Genomic DNA, 18270 nt, shown 5'->3' with positions numbered 1-18270 from the left:
CTCCTTATAGTAATCCGTGCGCTCTCAAATAATGAGTATTTGAATCAACAAATTGAAGCCCAGATTCTAACCCTAAGTTACATCCCTCAGAACCTCACAGAGTTTGACCCACAATACTGATTTTTTCCTAAAAAGCACAAACCTTTGACTTCTGGTATTTTTTCAGTGGAAAAAAAATGCAAGCTGTCTCATAACCCAGAAAGCATATTATTAAAAAAAAACTAAAAAAAAAATTACCAAAAAACCCTGAAACCAGGCATCAAAACCAACACAATGCACAAAAATGTGCCAGCAGCACTGCACATGACACCGTGTTTCCATCCCAGCAATTAACCAGCAGTTAGAAAAGTATAGTCATATTCAGCCTAGGTGTAAACAACTGTGGTCTCTCTCTAATGGACTAACACTTTCTACACAATAAAACCAAATCTAGCTTAGTATATCCAAAGTATGCATCCCAAGTATGCCAGAACAAAGTGTGTCATTCCTCATAAACACTGTCATCCAGGGGCATATCTGAGGGCAATGGCATGTTGAGGGCAAGTGCATGGGTATGATTACTGCTGCATAACTTAAAAATCACCTTTAAGAATTAAAGAGGAAAAAATGGAATCTCATCAAACTAGACAAGAAACAGGCATTTAGCCACGCAGAGAGACTAGGTTCAGTCTGAGAGCAAGAGGGATAGAGGGAGGAGGGGAAGAGAAGGGCTGTAAAAAATGAGTTTTAGTCCACAAAGTTGCTAGTCCTATACCAGAGCTGCATACTCTGGCAATTAAAGTACCTTCAGTAAGCAGAAGGCTGGTGTTGAGTTCCTGCCTATGAGCAGAAAGTCCACCTCCTGCAAAACTGGTTATGGGAAATGACAAGCCTCTGACAAGCACACAGCTATCCACCACTTCAACCTACCCCGACTTACCCAGAAGCTCTTCCCTCCTGGAAAGGTACAGAATGGAGACATAGGCATTCTTCCCTCAGCCCCGCATGCCTCGCTGTAGCCTCTGCCTGCTTCCCTTGTCAAGCAGCAAATGACACAGCCTGAGTGTGTTTGTCAAACCTCTATCCCTTTGTATGCTTAAAGGGAGGAAGCTGACATTAATGTTTAACAAAGCTAACAGTAGCAAAGCCTTTCTCTGCAATCTCACATGCTGGCTTTGAAGGCACCGGTGCGTGAGAAATCTGGCAAGAAGTTTGCTCCTGGTTGCCCACAGCTTGGAAAAAATAGCTTTTCTTAGGTTTTTGTTTTAAAGTTGCAGGGAGCAACAGTTTACAATAAATTCCTGAACTCTAAACTGAGGCGATCCAGCTGCCTGTTGCTAAAGAAATCATAAAAGCTGTATCAGGTACCAAACCACATGCACACAGACACAGTGAGGAAGCCTGCCAGGCTGAGCATGCATCCTGAAGTCCACATGGGCAACGGTACTGTTTGACAGGAAAGGGAGAGGTTAAAAATCCACATCAAAATGCTTTTAGGCCTCTGCCAACAGTTTCAAATGGACACAGGCTATCTGCCATCTCCCCTGTTTGCCTATGTTGACATAATTCCCAAACCAGCAGCAAACCAAGGGGGCAGAGGTTTCATGTGAGAGCAGTCTGATTCCTGGGCGTTTGTTCAGTTGTCTTTACTGACAAGTCCTCTTTTGGCCTCAGCTGCCGGGCAGCCGTGCCGCTGCTCCCCGGGCTGAGCGTCCCGCTGCTCATGCAAAAGGGGAGCCAGCTGGAGACACCTACGCTGTGATAACAGGAGGATTAACCAACGCTTCCCTTACCTGAATGTCACCAGTACTGCCCCAGCCCAGCCCACAGGAGCCCCCCGCACCTGCCTGCCAGCATCAGCTGGAAAAGCACCTTGTGAGGTTTTGCTAGCAGAATACGGAGCATAAAGCATTTCTCTGTTACTGCCGCCTCCATGAATTGTGTTTTCATAGTTCAGATAGTTACGTTGTTACCCGGAAAAAGCTTACATCTGAGAAATGGTGATGCAAGGTGAGCTTTTAGCCTATGAATGCAAAATGAAAAATACCATTTCCACCTATTAGCTGCTGTAAATTGTTTGTCACAAAGGTGTACTTGCTGTACAGCCACATATTGTAGATGACCCACGCTGAAGAAGTAACCTTGCTTTGCAATGAGACCCATAGAAAGAACAAATTAATACTTGTCATTTACTCCAGCATTTTTCTACAGCTCCGTCATAATAAAATATTAACACACATTTGCATTAAAGCTCATCGTTAATATGATAAGCATAAAATATTTTCTTTATAAAAATATTGGTTTCACAAAGAGCTTCAGGAGCAACATATGGGCACTCTGGACAAAATTCCCATATCTGGATAATGAGAAACTTGCAAGATATTTAGGCTCCCAAAAAAAAAACCATCAGGCTCTCACAGGAACTGACATTCCCATTGACTACAATATCATTTTATGGGTTGACTCAATAAATCAATTTATGGGTTTTTTAAGTGCTATTTGACTGTTAGGAACATCATATCTTTTACAATTGTTATATTTAGTTGTGCTTTCAGCACTGAATCCTACCAGATTCCTGCACATTGCTGCCTGTTGTTCAACAGCTCCAGGGAGCCACATTCCCCTGTGGCACAGTGCCAGTTCTATATGCAGGAGCTGGCCAAAATGGAAATAACCTTGGAGTGCATGATGTGAATCGTGACAAAAGTTCTGAAAAAGTCGCCCAGGAACTATGGGCACTTTTGCATGTATATATTGTAAAATATGAATGGCACCTGTGATTAGGTCTTATCTTCCTGCTTTCAGAAAAAAAATCTTACAGTTTCTTTTGCTTTTAAAGGCCATTTGCTGTTAATGTTTGTTCCTCAAGGGCAAATGTAAGGATGACACCCGATGTGGAGACTGAATCAAGCACTGAGCTAATTCCCAGTTTCATGATACACTAGCACCCGGTAAAAACAGTGACTATGCTATTTGAAGAATGAAATCTGTGAGGATGCTAATTTGGTGTGCTTCTTGCTTTGTTTTTCCAAGCATACATGTTTCTTTTCCAATTAGGAAAGAAACATACAATATCTGTCTCATTACATTCAGATTTTCCTTTCAAATTCACTCCTTACAAATTTTTCTATTTCTTCTTTTAATCTTCTGTTCTGCCCAAGTGGAAAATATCTTTTTAGGATAACTGAACAGTGCAGCAAACTGGTAAGACAACACAGACTCTTTCATTTCCAAACCACTGATTCAAATTTGGACTGATTAGGGCACAGAACGGAAATTGTTCTCCCACACTGATGGCTTCTCAACAGCTCAAGTGTAAAGAGATGAGTGTCCTAGACAGCTCCTAATGGCCAGACATTCACAGAACAGGGAATATCATTAGCAGTGCTCATGACTTGCATCTTTGTCGGTCTTTTCAGTGAGATTACCAGCATCTTCCTGGTCCAGAAGGCAACAGAGTTTCATTACAAAGAACAACTTCCTCCGGAAAAATTGAATTATTTGCTTTATAATGTAAAAATATTATGCACTTGACTACTATGCTATGTTCCCTGAGGACATCTGTCTCACATTTTATCGCCACCCAAAAAACAAATTCACACAAGACTCATGCCCTGATTCTCTGACAGTGCACTGGTGAAGTCTCCTTTAAGTGTTTTATCATGTATCTTTCTCATTGCTTTTATTCACTACATTTTACCGCAGTAAAAGCACTAGAAAGATATCAGAAATATTTCCAAAACCACGCTGTTGTAATTGTTTTCTGCAAAAATATATAAGTCTAGTTCAGGTCTTGGTACCACTGAGTACACTAATGTAAATATGGTGATTAAACAAATAAAGATTGCAGTGTTAGTCTAAGTAGTCTTTGTACTGCAAGAATTGCAGTTTCCAGTGTTTTTGGCAAATATAAACCTTAATAGAAGGGAAAAGGTAATTTTAATGATAAGGTATGATTTGCTGCATATAAAAGCATAAAGCATTCAAAGTGTCATGAGAATTATAATACAATGGGAAGTAATTCACCAGAATAAATTCCTGCAGATGCCAAGTAATAATAAATCCAACTTGATCTGAAGCTGTGTGAAGCAAAATTCAATCAAAATTTTAGGATTTTGTGGGGGTTTTTTTCTTAAAAACTTGTACAAATGGGCGGGACATATTGATAAAACTTCCCTCTAAGAAAAAGTGATTTGTTTGACTGACAAGTGCATATAAAGTTATGTTTCTTTCTGAGTGGACTTCTAAAATTAGAGTGAAACAAACCAGCAGCCATAGAAATGGAATAGTAAAATTCCCTGCCCCCCACCAACTCTTTGGGAAAGCCAAAAGGATGTATCCGAAAGCAGATCTATTTGTTCAATTCTCTCAATCTAATTAGAGGCTAGTACCTCACCTTACAAACCGTTCCTCTCTTATGTCTCTAGACCACTGTACTTACAATAATATTTCTGCAACCCTGCCTAAGTGATTTCCAGTGATTTTCAGTATGCCCTCTGATCCGCCACCCGGAGGTCGCTGCTGAGCAGTGCGAGGGAGGGGAACATTCTGCCTCAGACCGTCGGAAATCAGCTGGCCACCGGTGCCGAGATAAAGGACAGCAATAGAGTCAAACGCTGCATTCAAACTCTTCCCAGTTTCAGGGTCATTTGGACCAGCATTCTGACTTGTTCCCACTGCAGATGTTTCTGTTCCTGACGACAGTAGGTGCCCTCCCAACTGATGCACCTCCAGCCTTACAGGGTAAATAACAGCTCTTTATTCCCTCCTGAACCAAATGGAACTTTGCACTGCTGGGAACTGACCTGCTAAAAATTTTTCAGCCGCGTGGTTCAAGCTGTTTCTGCTTGTAAAGGAGTACAATACCTGCTAATAGATTTCACATCAGTTATTCAGTTTTCACAGTTGTTTGGCTGAGGTTTCTTTGAACAGTTTTCTAAACCTCAATGATTTAAACAACAACAAAAGCTATGTCTCATCATGGCTCCAATAACTTAGCATATTGTTAGTCTTAGAATTTTATTAAATCACTATTCTTCCTATTCTCAAGCTCACTGTCAAAATATTAAAACTTGATTCTTTTCTAAACTAACAAACATTTTCTGCAGGTTTTGTTTCACAAGTTCATGAAGAGCTTGAAGTGTTCTCTCTAGTATTTCTGAGCAGTAGACAAATACTTTTGGCAGGAAAATCCACCTCAGCAGTTCAGTGTGGAGTGCCTCATTGCCTTGAGCCACACTCAGCTGCCAGGAGTTCTGCTGCAGCAGAGCCAAGAGATCCCAGCCCAGCAGCATGGAGAGGATGGGACACACCAAGAGCACATGAGCTGAACTCACACCACTGGCCTCTTGGTGCTCTAACAAAGTCCAGGGCTCCTCTGACTGGGAAAACTGGGAGATGTTTTAGCCCACCTGATGGGGCAATTGAAGCTTTTATTTTAAAATATGTGAAATGAAGACTTGGCTTCCTGCTTTATGCATACATAACTCACTCTCCATTCCAAGCTGGTCTCACTCCTCCCTCGTCAGAATCCATTCGAAAAAAAAGACCACCACTTGCACACACAAAACAGCAACCACTAACTTATCAAACCCCATACAAATCTCCCAAAAGTTGTAAACAACCAGCAACCAGTTTTCTGTTCCTGTTTTCTGCATCTAAATCTGCATGTCTCCTCCAGAGAAAGATTTTCACTGAGACACATCACCCTTGTGATGTTTTGATAAGCATTTCAGCACACAGTTGAGGCAGCAGCAAACACACCAGCGTTTTTTCCCGTAGCACACCATTATAACAACCCACTGAACTTTCTATTAAGTATGGCTTAAGAAGAATAGCACAGCTCTTCACAGCGATCTATTACCAATGTTTTAAGGAGACTCTTTTAAACCATGCAACTAACTGTAGAGCCCAGGCAAAGAGCACTTTTCACCTCTAATTAAATGCAGCCTTTCACCTGTAATTGAAATGCAGACATCCACAGGGGAAAGATGCAGCTTTTCTATCAATCACAGCAATAATGTCCACATACTAAGCAAATAAAGAGTAAGAGATGAGAGAATAATTTATCATAATTGCTATAAGACAATGGCAATCACACATAGAAAATTAGTGGGAAAATTGTACACGTTAGAGTTTCAAATAAGATCAAAACATCATTGTTTTAGAGCAACACAGAGAGCTGAAGATGCATCCTTTGATTTCCAAGTTATTGCATTCTTCATGATGCTTTCCATTCAGAAAACTCAGGGCATGTAATACATATCATAGTTTTTAAATTTATATTCACGTGAAATACATAAATACAATTAAGTACATTTTGTTTATCTTACTATTAATATTTTTCTTACAGCAGGATCGGGGCTCCACTGTGGTGGATGCAGCGTTATCTCCCTCCACACTGTCACTGTAAAGGGGAGGGAGTTGTTCAGTGTCAGTCTACCTTATCTGCCCCTCGAGTCATCCACCCTGGGTGTGAACACAGCTCTTCTGCATGAGTCACAAGATAATTCACTGTCAGTGCAGGCAGACTGGACCACATGTGGATGAATTACCTGACAATAAATATGGACAGTGCCTACAGTTTAACACAGAGATGAGGAGCATTGGTTTCGTTTGGGTTTTTTCTTATATTAGGAGTTACAATAGAAAAGTACTGAATTTATAAAAATTAAAGTCATATTGTTACATATCTGGTAACACAAGCAGAAGACACTACAATTGCGTCCATGAATGGATGTCTCTAAATGAGAGAAAAGTACTGCACAGGCATTGCCTCTGTGAAGACAATACTTCTCCCTATAGAGACGGGTTTTCCTCAAGACATGAGATCATCTTTGAAATGAAAAACTTACTGTGGAAAGGGAAGAGAACAGAGCACTCTCAGGACAAACCAGCAGAGCAAACAACTGCCACCCACACTCCAGCACTGACAGCAGAGCACTTCTTAACCCCAACACCGGGCATATCTGCACATTCTTTTGTTGAAGAATTCTGGAGGTGTCAATTCCTGAGGCAAAGTATTTCTAGTCCTCTGCCCAGGCCACAACCACATAATCCTTTCAAAGGAAGCAAAGTATTTCAATTGGATTTATTAATGTGAATCAAGAATTAATTTCATCTTAAAATAAATAAATAAAACTGCTATAAAACTGAATGGGTTTGGCCTAACTAGGACTGATTTTGGAAGTGATCACACATCTCAGGGTTTTAAGGCTGAAACATAAGCACAAAGCCTTCCTTTAACTAAGATTTCTCTAAAAGTTCTCTTAGTTTCTAAGATCTTTCTAAGATTGTTTCTGCCTTCAGATGCAGATGCAGATCTGGCCTCTGGTTTACCTAGCAGCAAGTGAATGCATCAACCTGAGAAGCCTTCCCTATGAACTTCCAATTTTAATTTTACCTATGAATAACAACAGCAAATAATTCCCCCACTTGTAATAAAGCTGGACACAACACTACTCCATAGGCTTACTTTGTTAAACAATGTCAGTCACTATTTTATTTGATATTTAAAGAATTGTAAACAATTCATCTGAAACACTCCTAAGGTATCTCTAGAGTTATATTAGTCCAGATCTGATTTATGTGGTGCATCTCTATTGCCTTCACTGGAGGCAAACTAGCTCCACCAACTACAATTCTGTCCTGTTAACCTACATTCTGAAGAAGGAAGAAGTTCTCAGCCACAAAGCCAGTGCAAACATATCTCAGCACATGCCAGGCTAATGAGGCTGACAAATTGTTGGTGACAGCAGGAATGTCCTCACACAGTGCTGGGAGATAAAAACCAGAGCCTATATTTAGAGGTTTGTGGGTACCCAGCTCAGTTCTTCCCAAGCAAGGAGAGAGATGCAACTCATGATATCAGATTCCAGTTTTAACCAAGTAAAGAGTATATTTGGTTCAAAGATTCAACTAAAAGTATTTAGAAAGAAGTTTTATGACAGTCATTAGGATAGACACTTTGCAACCTGCAACTTTGTGCTCACAGCAATTTGCAGATGTGAACCTTAGTTAGCACAAATTCCTGGTGTCTTGCTATACCACCCGCTGACATCAGCACCCTCAGTTTATTGTGCCATTGAAATCATGATTGCTCAGCTGGAGAACATGCTCCACCAACATCCTCCAGTGAGGACACCACCTTTCCTGTGCAGATTGGGTGGAAAGACAACAGCCCACATCACAAAATCCAATCCACACTGAAACTCATATGATTCTGGTGACATAGTTTTCCTCAGACACACGGCCTCTCAGAGTAGTTTTCCTCAGACATTGTCCTTTTCCACAGCTGGAATCAAGATCAGTTTCTGCTTTGTCTATCTTCCCAAGGTGAGCCCAGAGATATTAAACTAGAAGGGTGTTCTAGCTCATCACGGCAGTCCCCCTCTATATACACTACTAAAGTCACCATGCTAGTACAACACTTATTTTCAGAGAACCTAATCTTTGTTCACTGTAAATGGTATACAAATGTGTTTAAGTTTAAGCTTTCAGAAGCTCTCCCCTAGTCTCCAAGGTGGGACTCATACACAAGGCACAGCCTGCACCACAGAGAATATTAGACACAAAAGAGAAATTCTGTCACTTACACTGGGAGAAGCCTGTATCAACAAAATCTGAAATTATTTATGCCTCATTCAATACTCTCAGACAAAAAACTGTAAATCAATGGGCTCCTCTAAAAACAAACTCTTCCTGTACTCCAGTAGTATACTGCAGCAGGTAAGAAATGTATAAAATGCTTTGAGATCCAGACTTAAGAGATGGTATATTAGCCAGAGATAAAGACATTAGGAATGATTTACAGAAGTTCTGTAGCCACACTTACTCTAAACACTTTTCAGCTCTGGTTCTTGTTGCATCTAGCATCTCAAACTAAGCTACAGATGTAATGATATATTAATATATAATTATTTTGTTTAGAATTTTATTTCTCCTTGTCTCTGTTATACTATACAGACTACAAGTTTGAAACCTGTATTTTCTTAAGTAGAGGATGACCTCATAGACATAACTATAGGCCTGTTTTAATACAGTATAGTGTAAAGGTGATTTTTAAGTCAGAGGTCGTAGTGCCATTTCTACAGCTACCTTTGTTTGCACTGGAGCAAACCTAGATTAGGACAAATACCTCATGAATTAATTCATTAATTAAAATCAAGTTTCTGCATAAAACACAAACACCCCAGGTAAATATTAAATAATTTGCTAAGGGAATACAAGCCACATTGCAAGGAGAGAGAGCTTCAAACACTGCTATGCCTTTCTTTGACTTCTGTTTTCTTAATATGTCCTCAGAGTTACACTGATCTGCTTAACTATGGTGCAATCAAACCAAGTAGTCATGTCATACAAAAGGGTCATGAACTAGCTTCAAGCATGCTCTGGGCTCCCTTGTCTCTTGTTGAACAGTTAAGAAGATTTCACAGAGCTGCTTCCTGCCAGAACTGCCAAGAAGTCACTTTCAGCTACACATAAGGTGCTTTCCTATCCTTCTGTTCCTTGGCGTTCACCTCAGTGACTCACGAGGAAGGATTAAAGTTGTGCCTTTGAAGTTCACCGAAAGCCAGAAAGTCTCATTTTGTAAGCGTAACAATCCTTTTGCAATTTCTCCAATTTGCTTCCTGTAATTGACTCTTGTTCCAAAAAACATCAGAATGTCCCCACTGGCTTGGACCCAAAAAGCATTCCTGGTCCAGGCTCAGTCACTGATCATGATGGTTAGCAGGTGTCTGGACAGGAGAATAAGAACAAGGCGAGCATGCAGTGCAACTTAACCAGCTTAACAGTCTGTTGACTCACAGATTTTGTTTCTGTGACTAAAAGGCTTTGAAAGATTTTTCTTCCACCAATTTGTCCAATTGCAACATCCCATAACAATAAGTTTCATAATTTAAAAACATGCTGCAGAGAAGTGCCTTCTTTTCAACTGATTTTCAACCTGTTGTCTTCTAATTTTATTTGATTTGTGTCAGTTCTTAAACAGAAAGAAGTTTTTTCCCCCCTATTTATCCTCACTGTTCCATATATCATTTCAGAGACTTCTATTACTTCCTTTTCCCCTCCAACCCCTTCTTCTCTAGGATGAAGAGTCACAATCAATCTAGTCTTGCCTTGTAGTGAAACTGTTCCATACTTTCAACCACCCTTGTCATCATTCTATAGTTTTCCTATTTAGAGCGCAGTCAAGTTTGTCTCATCTAAACCACACAAAAACCTCTGTTTGCAACAAGTGGTGAATGAACCTCCAGTAGCTTCAGAAACAATGCATTAGTGCAGATTTATTTATTTAAATCACTTCACTTTCTTCAAATCCAAGAGTTTTCCCCTCCTATGCTTATAGCAGAAACCCATGAATCCCACAACTAGTTTCTCAGGAGAGACTCACAGTTACCCTCCCAAATAATGTCCTCACTCTGCTCTGTCTCTCCCTCATTTCCTAAACTGCCATTCACACAAATCTGGTGGAAAAATGGCTCTGGTGGCTCATGTGAATCCACATCCTGGTGAGAACCAAGAGAATCTTAGTTACTGCAAGAATCTTGATGCTTGTTGTTTACTTGTGGGCACCTTCTTTTTGAAGACTTTTATTATTAAAATTTAAATCTGTGATGTACAGGGATCTGATTCACAGCCAAAGTAATTAGAAAGACTTCTACAGACTTTACTGACCTGTGCTTCTGACCCATAATGAATCACAAAAGGTTGAACCAGCTGGTGATATTATATCACTGAATGATATCTTGTGCCTTAGAATCATAGAATAATTCAGGTTAGAAAAGACCTTTGAGATCGAGTCCAAGTGAACAGTCTTGAAACAATAAACCTCACCAAAACTAGGACTGACAAGAAAATAACACTAAAAATATGCCATAGCCACCAGGAGATTAATACACCTATGTTGCACCAATATCAGCACTAAATGAAACTCTACTACCACGAACTATAAAATACATTTGCAGATATCCAAATGTCCAGCCAAATTCCATACCAAGCAGAGAGAGTGACTGTTCAGTTTAAGCGAATCTTTGAACATGTTTGCAATAAATCCTGAAAGCCTTGAACTTTTATTATGCCAGGACTTATTCCACTGATTTAGAGTCTGACTAAAATGAAGAATCCTCATGGTTGACTCAAATAACATCCTCTTACAGGGTTTCTCGAAGACAGGTGAAGAAGATTACGTAAGGCAAAATAACAGATGGAGAAATGGTGCATGACCACCTATTCATTTCCCCACTTGTGCAAGTGTAACTCAAAGATTTTCCTTAGCTTCAGGCTCACACTTGTACTTACAAAATCTTTTCCTGACAAATTCTAATCAAAACAGATGATGATGATGATAAGGAAAGACAGTTTATTTGACAGTTACTATCCATTAACTCAGTATCCCACAGTACTTTCTAAGCTACTCAGAATGCAAAAGATTTTTAAACAAAACACTTGGGTCCAAAATTTTGCTAAAGTCTAGACCCAAGTTGCCAGCACCAATCTGTATGCACTGATGGAAGGATGATAAGCAACTTGAGAATGCCAGATATCATCAGAGATCCTGTTTTAGTATCTACATATGAATATTTCTCTAGAAATTCCTCTAGCCACTCTGGGCCCTCTTTATTTTATGTTTTTACTGTTTTGTACTAAGAGATGGCAAACACACAAACTAACAAACTGGGATGTGTACATGGATATCGAGTCCATCTCTGCTGAGCTTCAACACAGCATAATATTGCCTAATAAAAACCACTAGAATGGATGCTGGTTATCTCTATTTGCACTTTTTAAAAAGCAAAAAGAGAACAGCACCAGCAAGAAAAAAGGCAGATCGACCTGATGACAGATTTAGACATGGGAAGGATGTGACAATGCCACAAAGGAGGTCACTAGCACAGACAGGATTAGGGTCAGGGTTCTAATTTAAGGCTCTTGATTGTTAACTCATTGCTACTTTGTAGACCAGTCTATCCTTTGGTAATCAGGATGAATCCATTTCATCCAACTCAGGAAAATTGCCTGGGATTATTGTGAGTCAATGATATGTGTAGATAAGTGGGAAGAAGGTGTGGCAAAGAGCTGAAAGACAGAAATAAGTTATTAGATACAAAAGGCAATGCAGAGTCAGCCATGGAAAGGACTAAAACTGAGAAAAAACCCCAGTGTCTAAATGAAAAACAGAGATTTGTCATTAAAAAGAAGTTTTCCTTTAAATAAAAACAAAAAAGAAATAAACTGCTAAAAATACATTTTTCATTACTTCCATCCTGAAAAATCTCAGAATATAATTTATATTTTCTTTTTTCTATTGTTTGTGCTTGAAAAACTTCAGAATACAAAGACAGGTATGACAAACCAAGCCAGCATTCAACAACACTTCAGAGCTGACTTGCAGCTCCCCTCCAGGATCAAAGCCAACTCTCCTCAATTTCTCTGTCTGAAATTCTCCATCTATACCAGCTATTCTGGCAGCTGCAATACAGGGACTTTTCGCCTCTGGCATTTCATTCTCCAGTGAACAAAATCAAACAGTAATTCTGTGATCCCCTCACCTCTATCCCAATACTTACTAGTGTATTTGAAACAGTGAAGTTCTCCCAGTATAATCCTTCTGTGTACATTTGGTACTTCTATCAGCTAGGAACAACCGTGATACAGCTTATCAGGTGTGGTACCCCAAGTCAGGTATGGCTAAAACAGATGCCACCTGGCCTGGACAAAGTGATTGGAGCATTTTGTTGACATGGGTACAACCCACACCCCTATCCCAAAGTGTCCAACAAATAAATAGGACCTCCCCTGCTTCTTTCCTCTACAACATTCGTGTCTGGGCACAGACTCATTTTACTGCAGCCTACTTACTGTCTTACAGAGCTACTTGCTGAACTTTTTATGGCAAAGAGCATCTTCCTTGTTTCCATGTTCGATATGTAACATAAAGGTATTACTGCAGTATGGAGACTCTATTAAGGTTAGGGGCAAGTTATTCCTCCTCTGTGCTGTTTATAATAGTGTAAAAGTCTTTTGAGACAAAACACAAGAAAAATTAAGTCACTGGCATGTTACTGTGTAACATAGTACAGAATAGTCCCCTAAAACAGAACAGGACAATACATCATGCAAGAATCCCCTGGAGAGCTGGACAAAATGCTACAGCAAGGACAGGAAGATATGTCGACAGACACATCATGGATTTTAGGAAAGGCCCTGCACAGTTTGTGTGGCTTTCTGCTCACCTCGCTAAGATGACAACCAAAGCCTAGAGCTTTGCTCCTGTGATGAAGTGGTTTACTCAATGGCTCTTTAACCTGATAGTTGTCTAAACATTCCTGGTCAAAGCACAGCAAGGCTACACAGTGGGACTGCAGATTTAAATGCAGGTTTACAGCTGACAGTCCCAGAATGGGAGCAGCTGATGAGCTTGTCCTGCATGAAGGCCATGGGCTGAATCAGTCAGCATTATTTTGTAAAGGCTGTTGCTGAGAACAAGACTCCTTCTGACATGGATAGGAGAGCCTGATGGCTGCATGTGATTTGCTTACTTGCATACCAAAGCAACATTCCAAAGCAGAGTTGCCCAAAGAAAATTTGTCCTTTCTTATCCTCAAAACACTACCAATGCAAACCAGAGAACAAGGGAGCAAAAACTCACTCTACCCTTCTTGCATTTTCACTTTACCAATTCATGAGTGAAACATGTCTGTTATTTAAAGGCATGTGCAGCACTGCATGCAGCCATGTCACATCCTTCTGATGGACTTGAACTTTATTAGGATAGTGTTTCTTAGCCAGAAGTAAACATGCACAAATTTGCAAGAGCACTTTGATTTCTGATCTAGTCTAAAAAGACTGATTTCCCCAAGATTGCCAGGTTTGGGATTTAAGGTGTCCTTGGCTCCAGTTTTCTCCTAACTGTGAATGATCTACTTTGCAAATTACTTTAATGCTACAGAAAGGACAAGCAAAATAACAGAGATGTGTCCTGTACTTTACATTCAGCTCTTTCCCACTCACTGCCTGATCTGCAAGTCTGACCACAGTCTGGGACGGCAGATACAGCAGAGAAAACGTGACAGAAACCAATACAAAACAAACTGGAGGTTGACATGCAGTCACGTGGCTGAGAAATTTAGCCCAAATCTCCTGAGGCCTACACAGCACCTTCCACACAGGTTCTTCCTTGCAATCACTTTCCTTATAACCAGACGGAAAGCAGCAACAGCCCAACAGAAATACACCAGAAGCAGACCTTCCCTCATACCTCAGTTCCTCCTGCCCCTACAAAAAACTTTTCTCAGCCAAGAGATGTGTCAGAATAGAGGCCTTCCTTTGAACAGAGATTTTGTTCCAAACATGGACAAACCTTCCTCAGAATCTTGCAGTTCACCACTTACCTATCCAGAGTGTCCTGGGGCACTTTACTCCCTCCAGCTCTGCTGTTGACACTGGCATTCTTGTTGGCAGTCATGGTCATTTCTGCTTTCTAGAAACGTGGATATCTGTAAGAAGAAAAAAATTAAGCTTCAACAAGCCCAAATGACAATTAGCTGCTAGAACTACTATGCTGTGTAAAGGCAGAACTCCAGGTTGCTTTTCATTCTTTAAAAAGCAATCAGTCTGGTTATGATCCTGAGAAACTAAACCCTATCTCTCTACTGCTGCTCTTTCACGTCCACAGCCAAATTTATTAGAGCCCAGTGCTATAAAGGGAAATATCTTATGGGAATTAGGTGTGTGCATCAGGTTCTGACCTGTCTGATGAACAGAGCTTGATACCAAGTTCACAAAATATTACAGATTTGGTATGGTTCTTCCATCCATCAGTGTATGTGGAGAACCCAGTAACTGCACTGCATGATACTTGCGAATACCATACTTATGACTGGCATTTTGACCACACAAAAGCTATTCCAAAGAATGAAGAAAGCTTCCTCAATTTTAAAATGCAGCTCTATTATGGAAATATTTTCTAATAGTGAAATTTATTCAATACTGGATTTGTTGAATATAATTTTCAAATCTGTTTGTGGTGTGAAAGTATCACAAATGGTTTTCTCTATTAGACTCAAGATTCTTTAAGTAAAACTGTATTAGGACACTTCTAAAACCTCAAGTAATATGATGAAACTTTAGCAATGCCTAGCTATGTTTCAGTAATATGGTAATTCCAAAAGTTGTGAATTTAATTTCAGCCCTGTATATCCAGCTAAGTGCCCAAAAGATGGGTCTTACTTTTTGACATTGTTACACTTTGGCAAAGAAACAGCCCAGTACCATGATTTATTTTGCTTTCATCCCATTATCTTAAATAAGAATGTCATGATGTGACTGAAGGGAGAATACGATGATATGGATATAGGACAGGATGTAATCCAAAGGATGCAAAAGTGGTAACCCCCAACATCAAGCTCCTCTGTTGATTATATCCCATGTTTCTCTGGCGTAGAGCACAGCTCTTAGTGGCCATTTCCTCTGTCACTGTAATCTCTTGAGAAATATTCTGCAAAATGAAGGAGGAAGGTATTTTCATGTCATGATAAGATTCCTAAAATGCCAACGGAGTCCCTTGAGAAAGAAAAACAACAGTACTTATTCCATCTGATGCTGAAGGAGTCATTTATCCAGGATTCTGTAGCTCTGCTGGCACCACTCTGGGTGGTTTCTGAGATGCTGCTTAGTTTATAAACTAAAATATCTACCATGGTTTACAGCACTGCCACCCAGGGTCTGACCAGAGCTACCATTTTTTACAACCATTAATGGCATAGCTAATGCAAAAATAAGGAGTGTTACGAAACTTCTTGTTTACTCAAACCCACAGTAAGTCCAGACTGCTTGAGAAGCCACTGTAATGTGATGCTGAAAAGCAAGCTGGGAACTGACAACACACAAAAATCCCTGTACTAACAAAGCCGTCGCAGTGAAGGGACATTCTCTAAACCACTTCATTCCGAACAAATACAGTCAGAAAATCTCCTGCAGATTGCAGCTCCAGAGGCAGAGTCAATCATGCTGACCACAGACTCCAGGTCTACTTGTCCTTCTCCACTGTCTTGTATCAATTTTCACAGATTAACTGGAGATTTTTCCCCCCAGTTGGTAACATTTTTTTCTACACTGAAGCTCCCCAAATTCTTCCAGCGTCTCATTGTTATTGTTAGTGTTACATTATCAAGATAACAAGACTGTTACAGAACTGCCTGTTCCGACTGGAAAAGGGATTGCTTGGGACAAGAAAGGAAGCCTGCTGATGCTGGCCAAGCTTTCTAGGACTGTACATTCCACAGGGAGCAAGCAGTTTTTTCAATGTTTTCCACTCACTTTCCACTTCAATACTTTTACAGCATTAAATCTGTCTAAATCACATATTAAAAACTAATAAGAGAGAAATCAGAGACGTGGCATAAGGAAAATAATAACTGCTAGTATGCGTGAGTTACATTAATTTTCCAAGATTTCCTTTTCTGTGTAAGACAAAAATGAGCTCAAGAAACCCTCAAAAAGATGGGATACTGACCAACATATTAAAAAAAAAAAATAGTAGTTGTTGTTTTCTAAGAGTCCACTTTTCCCATACCCAAAATTCAATGGAAAAAAAAGTATGTCAAAGTTGGATAAATATCATTGTGGTCAATATTTAAAACAAATGGTTATTTAAATCTCACATTTCAAAGCTACCTTACATATCAAATAGGCCAAACTGATTTGTTTTCAGCAAGAGAGGAATTGAGTTCTAGAAGACAATTTCACAAGATATTTCAAATTTAGTGAGATAAGCATGTTTCTTCCCATGCAGTTGAGACTCCTGTATATATGGTGATATCAGATGACTTTTGCATGTAATTTTTCTTTAATGCTTATTTTGGATTAATATTTTACTGCAGGTGATGTCGATATCATCCCAGCATATGCAGGGAAAATGCAAATCTGAACATGGCAGAAAAGTATTCAATTAACAATTTACGGAGGTGCCTGGAAGCAAGAGCTTATACCACCACCACCACCCCAAAAAAAACCCCAATACACCCCCCCCCCCCCCCCCCCCCCCCCCAAAAAAAAACCCTAACCAAAACAAACAGAGACAAAGAAAAGAAACCTAAACTAAATTTTATGGTCATGTAGCAAGTTATTTTAGAGTCTTCACATGAGTGTGACAGCCCTGCAAGTTTATTGAATCATTGTATGGTAAGAATTACATCCCTTGGGGTTGGGTGAGAGCATTCTTCAATAGAGTGTTTGCAAATTATTCTTCACAGAGCAATGAAAACCAAAATCTCTCAAGTATTGTGACATACTGTTAAAAACATATCCAAAAATAGTCATGTCACACAGATTCCACATTGCCTAGTAAACCATCTAACTACATTTACAAATACAACAGAACTCTTCATTTTTAGACAAAGTTTAAAGAATTTCTCTGAAACCCTTATGTAGCCATAGTTTGTGCTTTACTCCAGACATGGTCTCACTAATTTCATTGGGACAGCTCTCAAACTGGCAATTTAATGAGCCCAGATGGTAAAATCTGGGCATTCCTCATTATTACATCAATTTTGCCTAAAACCTCCACAAACCATTGATCAGGATCAAAAGGTAAACATGACAGACAAATACAAAAAAACGTGTGATGGCAACATGGGATTTACTGCTCATGCCAGTCAGGGTTCAGCATCCTGACTGAAAATGGCTGCTGCAATGCAGATATTTCCTCACAGATTTTTGTCATTGCAGGAAGCCCCAGTGACAGAATAATCCTTATGAACCATGTGCCCTGCTCCTAAGAGTATCCTTAGATTTTAATTAAAGTGTGACTGGAGCTTTCTAATGGACAGATGAGGCACTGGAAGCCATCACACTTTGGGCTAATGAACCTTAAGGCAACATTGAATCTCTAACTCCACTAACCAATGTTAGCAGCGGAGGGGTAAATCCTATGCTCCTCCCCTCTCCAGTTTAAAATTATTCTTACTTTCCTAAAGCATCCTAGCACTTTGGAAGCAACCATTCTTAGTCCCACTACAGTGCAAGTGAACAGGAGCTAGGCTTGGAGCAAGCTCCTGAAAAGTCAAAGCAACCAAGAGTGCTTTATTCACACCTTATGTCCTCCTAAGGTCTCAAGAAAACCTTCTGCTTTCTAATACACTCTGTATCTATCAGTGAACACTTTCCAAGAACTGATTCCCTCCTCTCCTTCTGTGGAAGGTGAATAACATTGAACCTGGTTATTCGTGTCTAGGCTCAGATGTCTTGAGCAGTGTCTACACAAAGTGTCTCAGATCGACATGTTTTAGA

General features: G+C 39.8%; 1 protein-coding gene across 4 annotated transcripts in view; it reads right to left on the bottom strand.

Moving 5' to 3' along the window:
- Nucleotides 1-18270, bottom strand: part of ST5 (suppression of tumorigenicity 5) — a 168520-nt gene that overhangs the window by 82868 nt on the left and 67382 nt on the right. For all 4 annotated transcript variants that reach the window (XM_027700637.1, XM_027700645.1, XM_027700664.1 and 1 more), the window contains one exon: nucleotides 14373-14477. In XM_027700637.1, the coding sequence (XP_027556438.1) occupies nucleotides 14373-14452 (80 nt within the window). In that variant the 5' untranslated portion in view covers nucleotides 14453-14477. The remainder of the gene's footprint in view (nucleotides 1-14372; nucleotides 14478-18270) is intronic.

The sequence above is a fragment of the Neopelma chrysocephalum genome, unplaced genomic scaffold (assembly GCF_003984885.1).
Source record: "Neopelma chrysocephalum unplaced genomic scaffold, ASM398488v2 Primary Assembly neopelma1_24, whole genome shotgun sequence".
In the NCBI taxonomy this organism is placed as follows: domain Eukaryota; kingdom Metazoa; phylum Chordata; class Aves; order Passeriformes; family Pipridae; genus Neopelma; species Neopelma chrysocephalum.
This window is presented reverse-complemented; position numbering and strand designations above follow the sequence as displayed.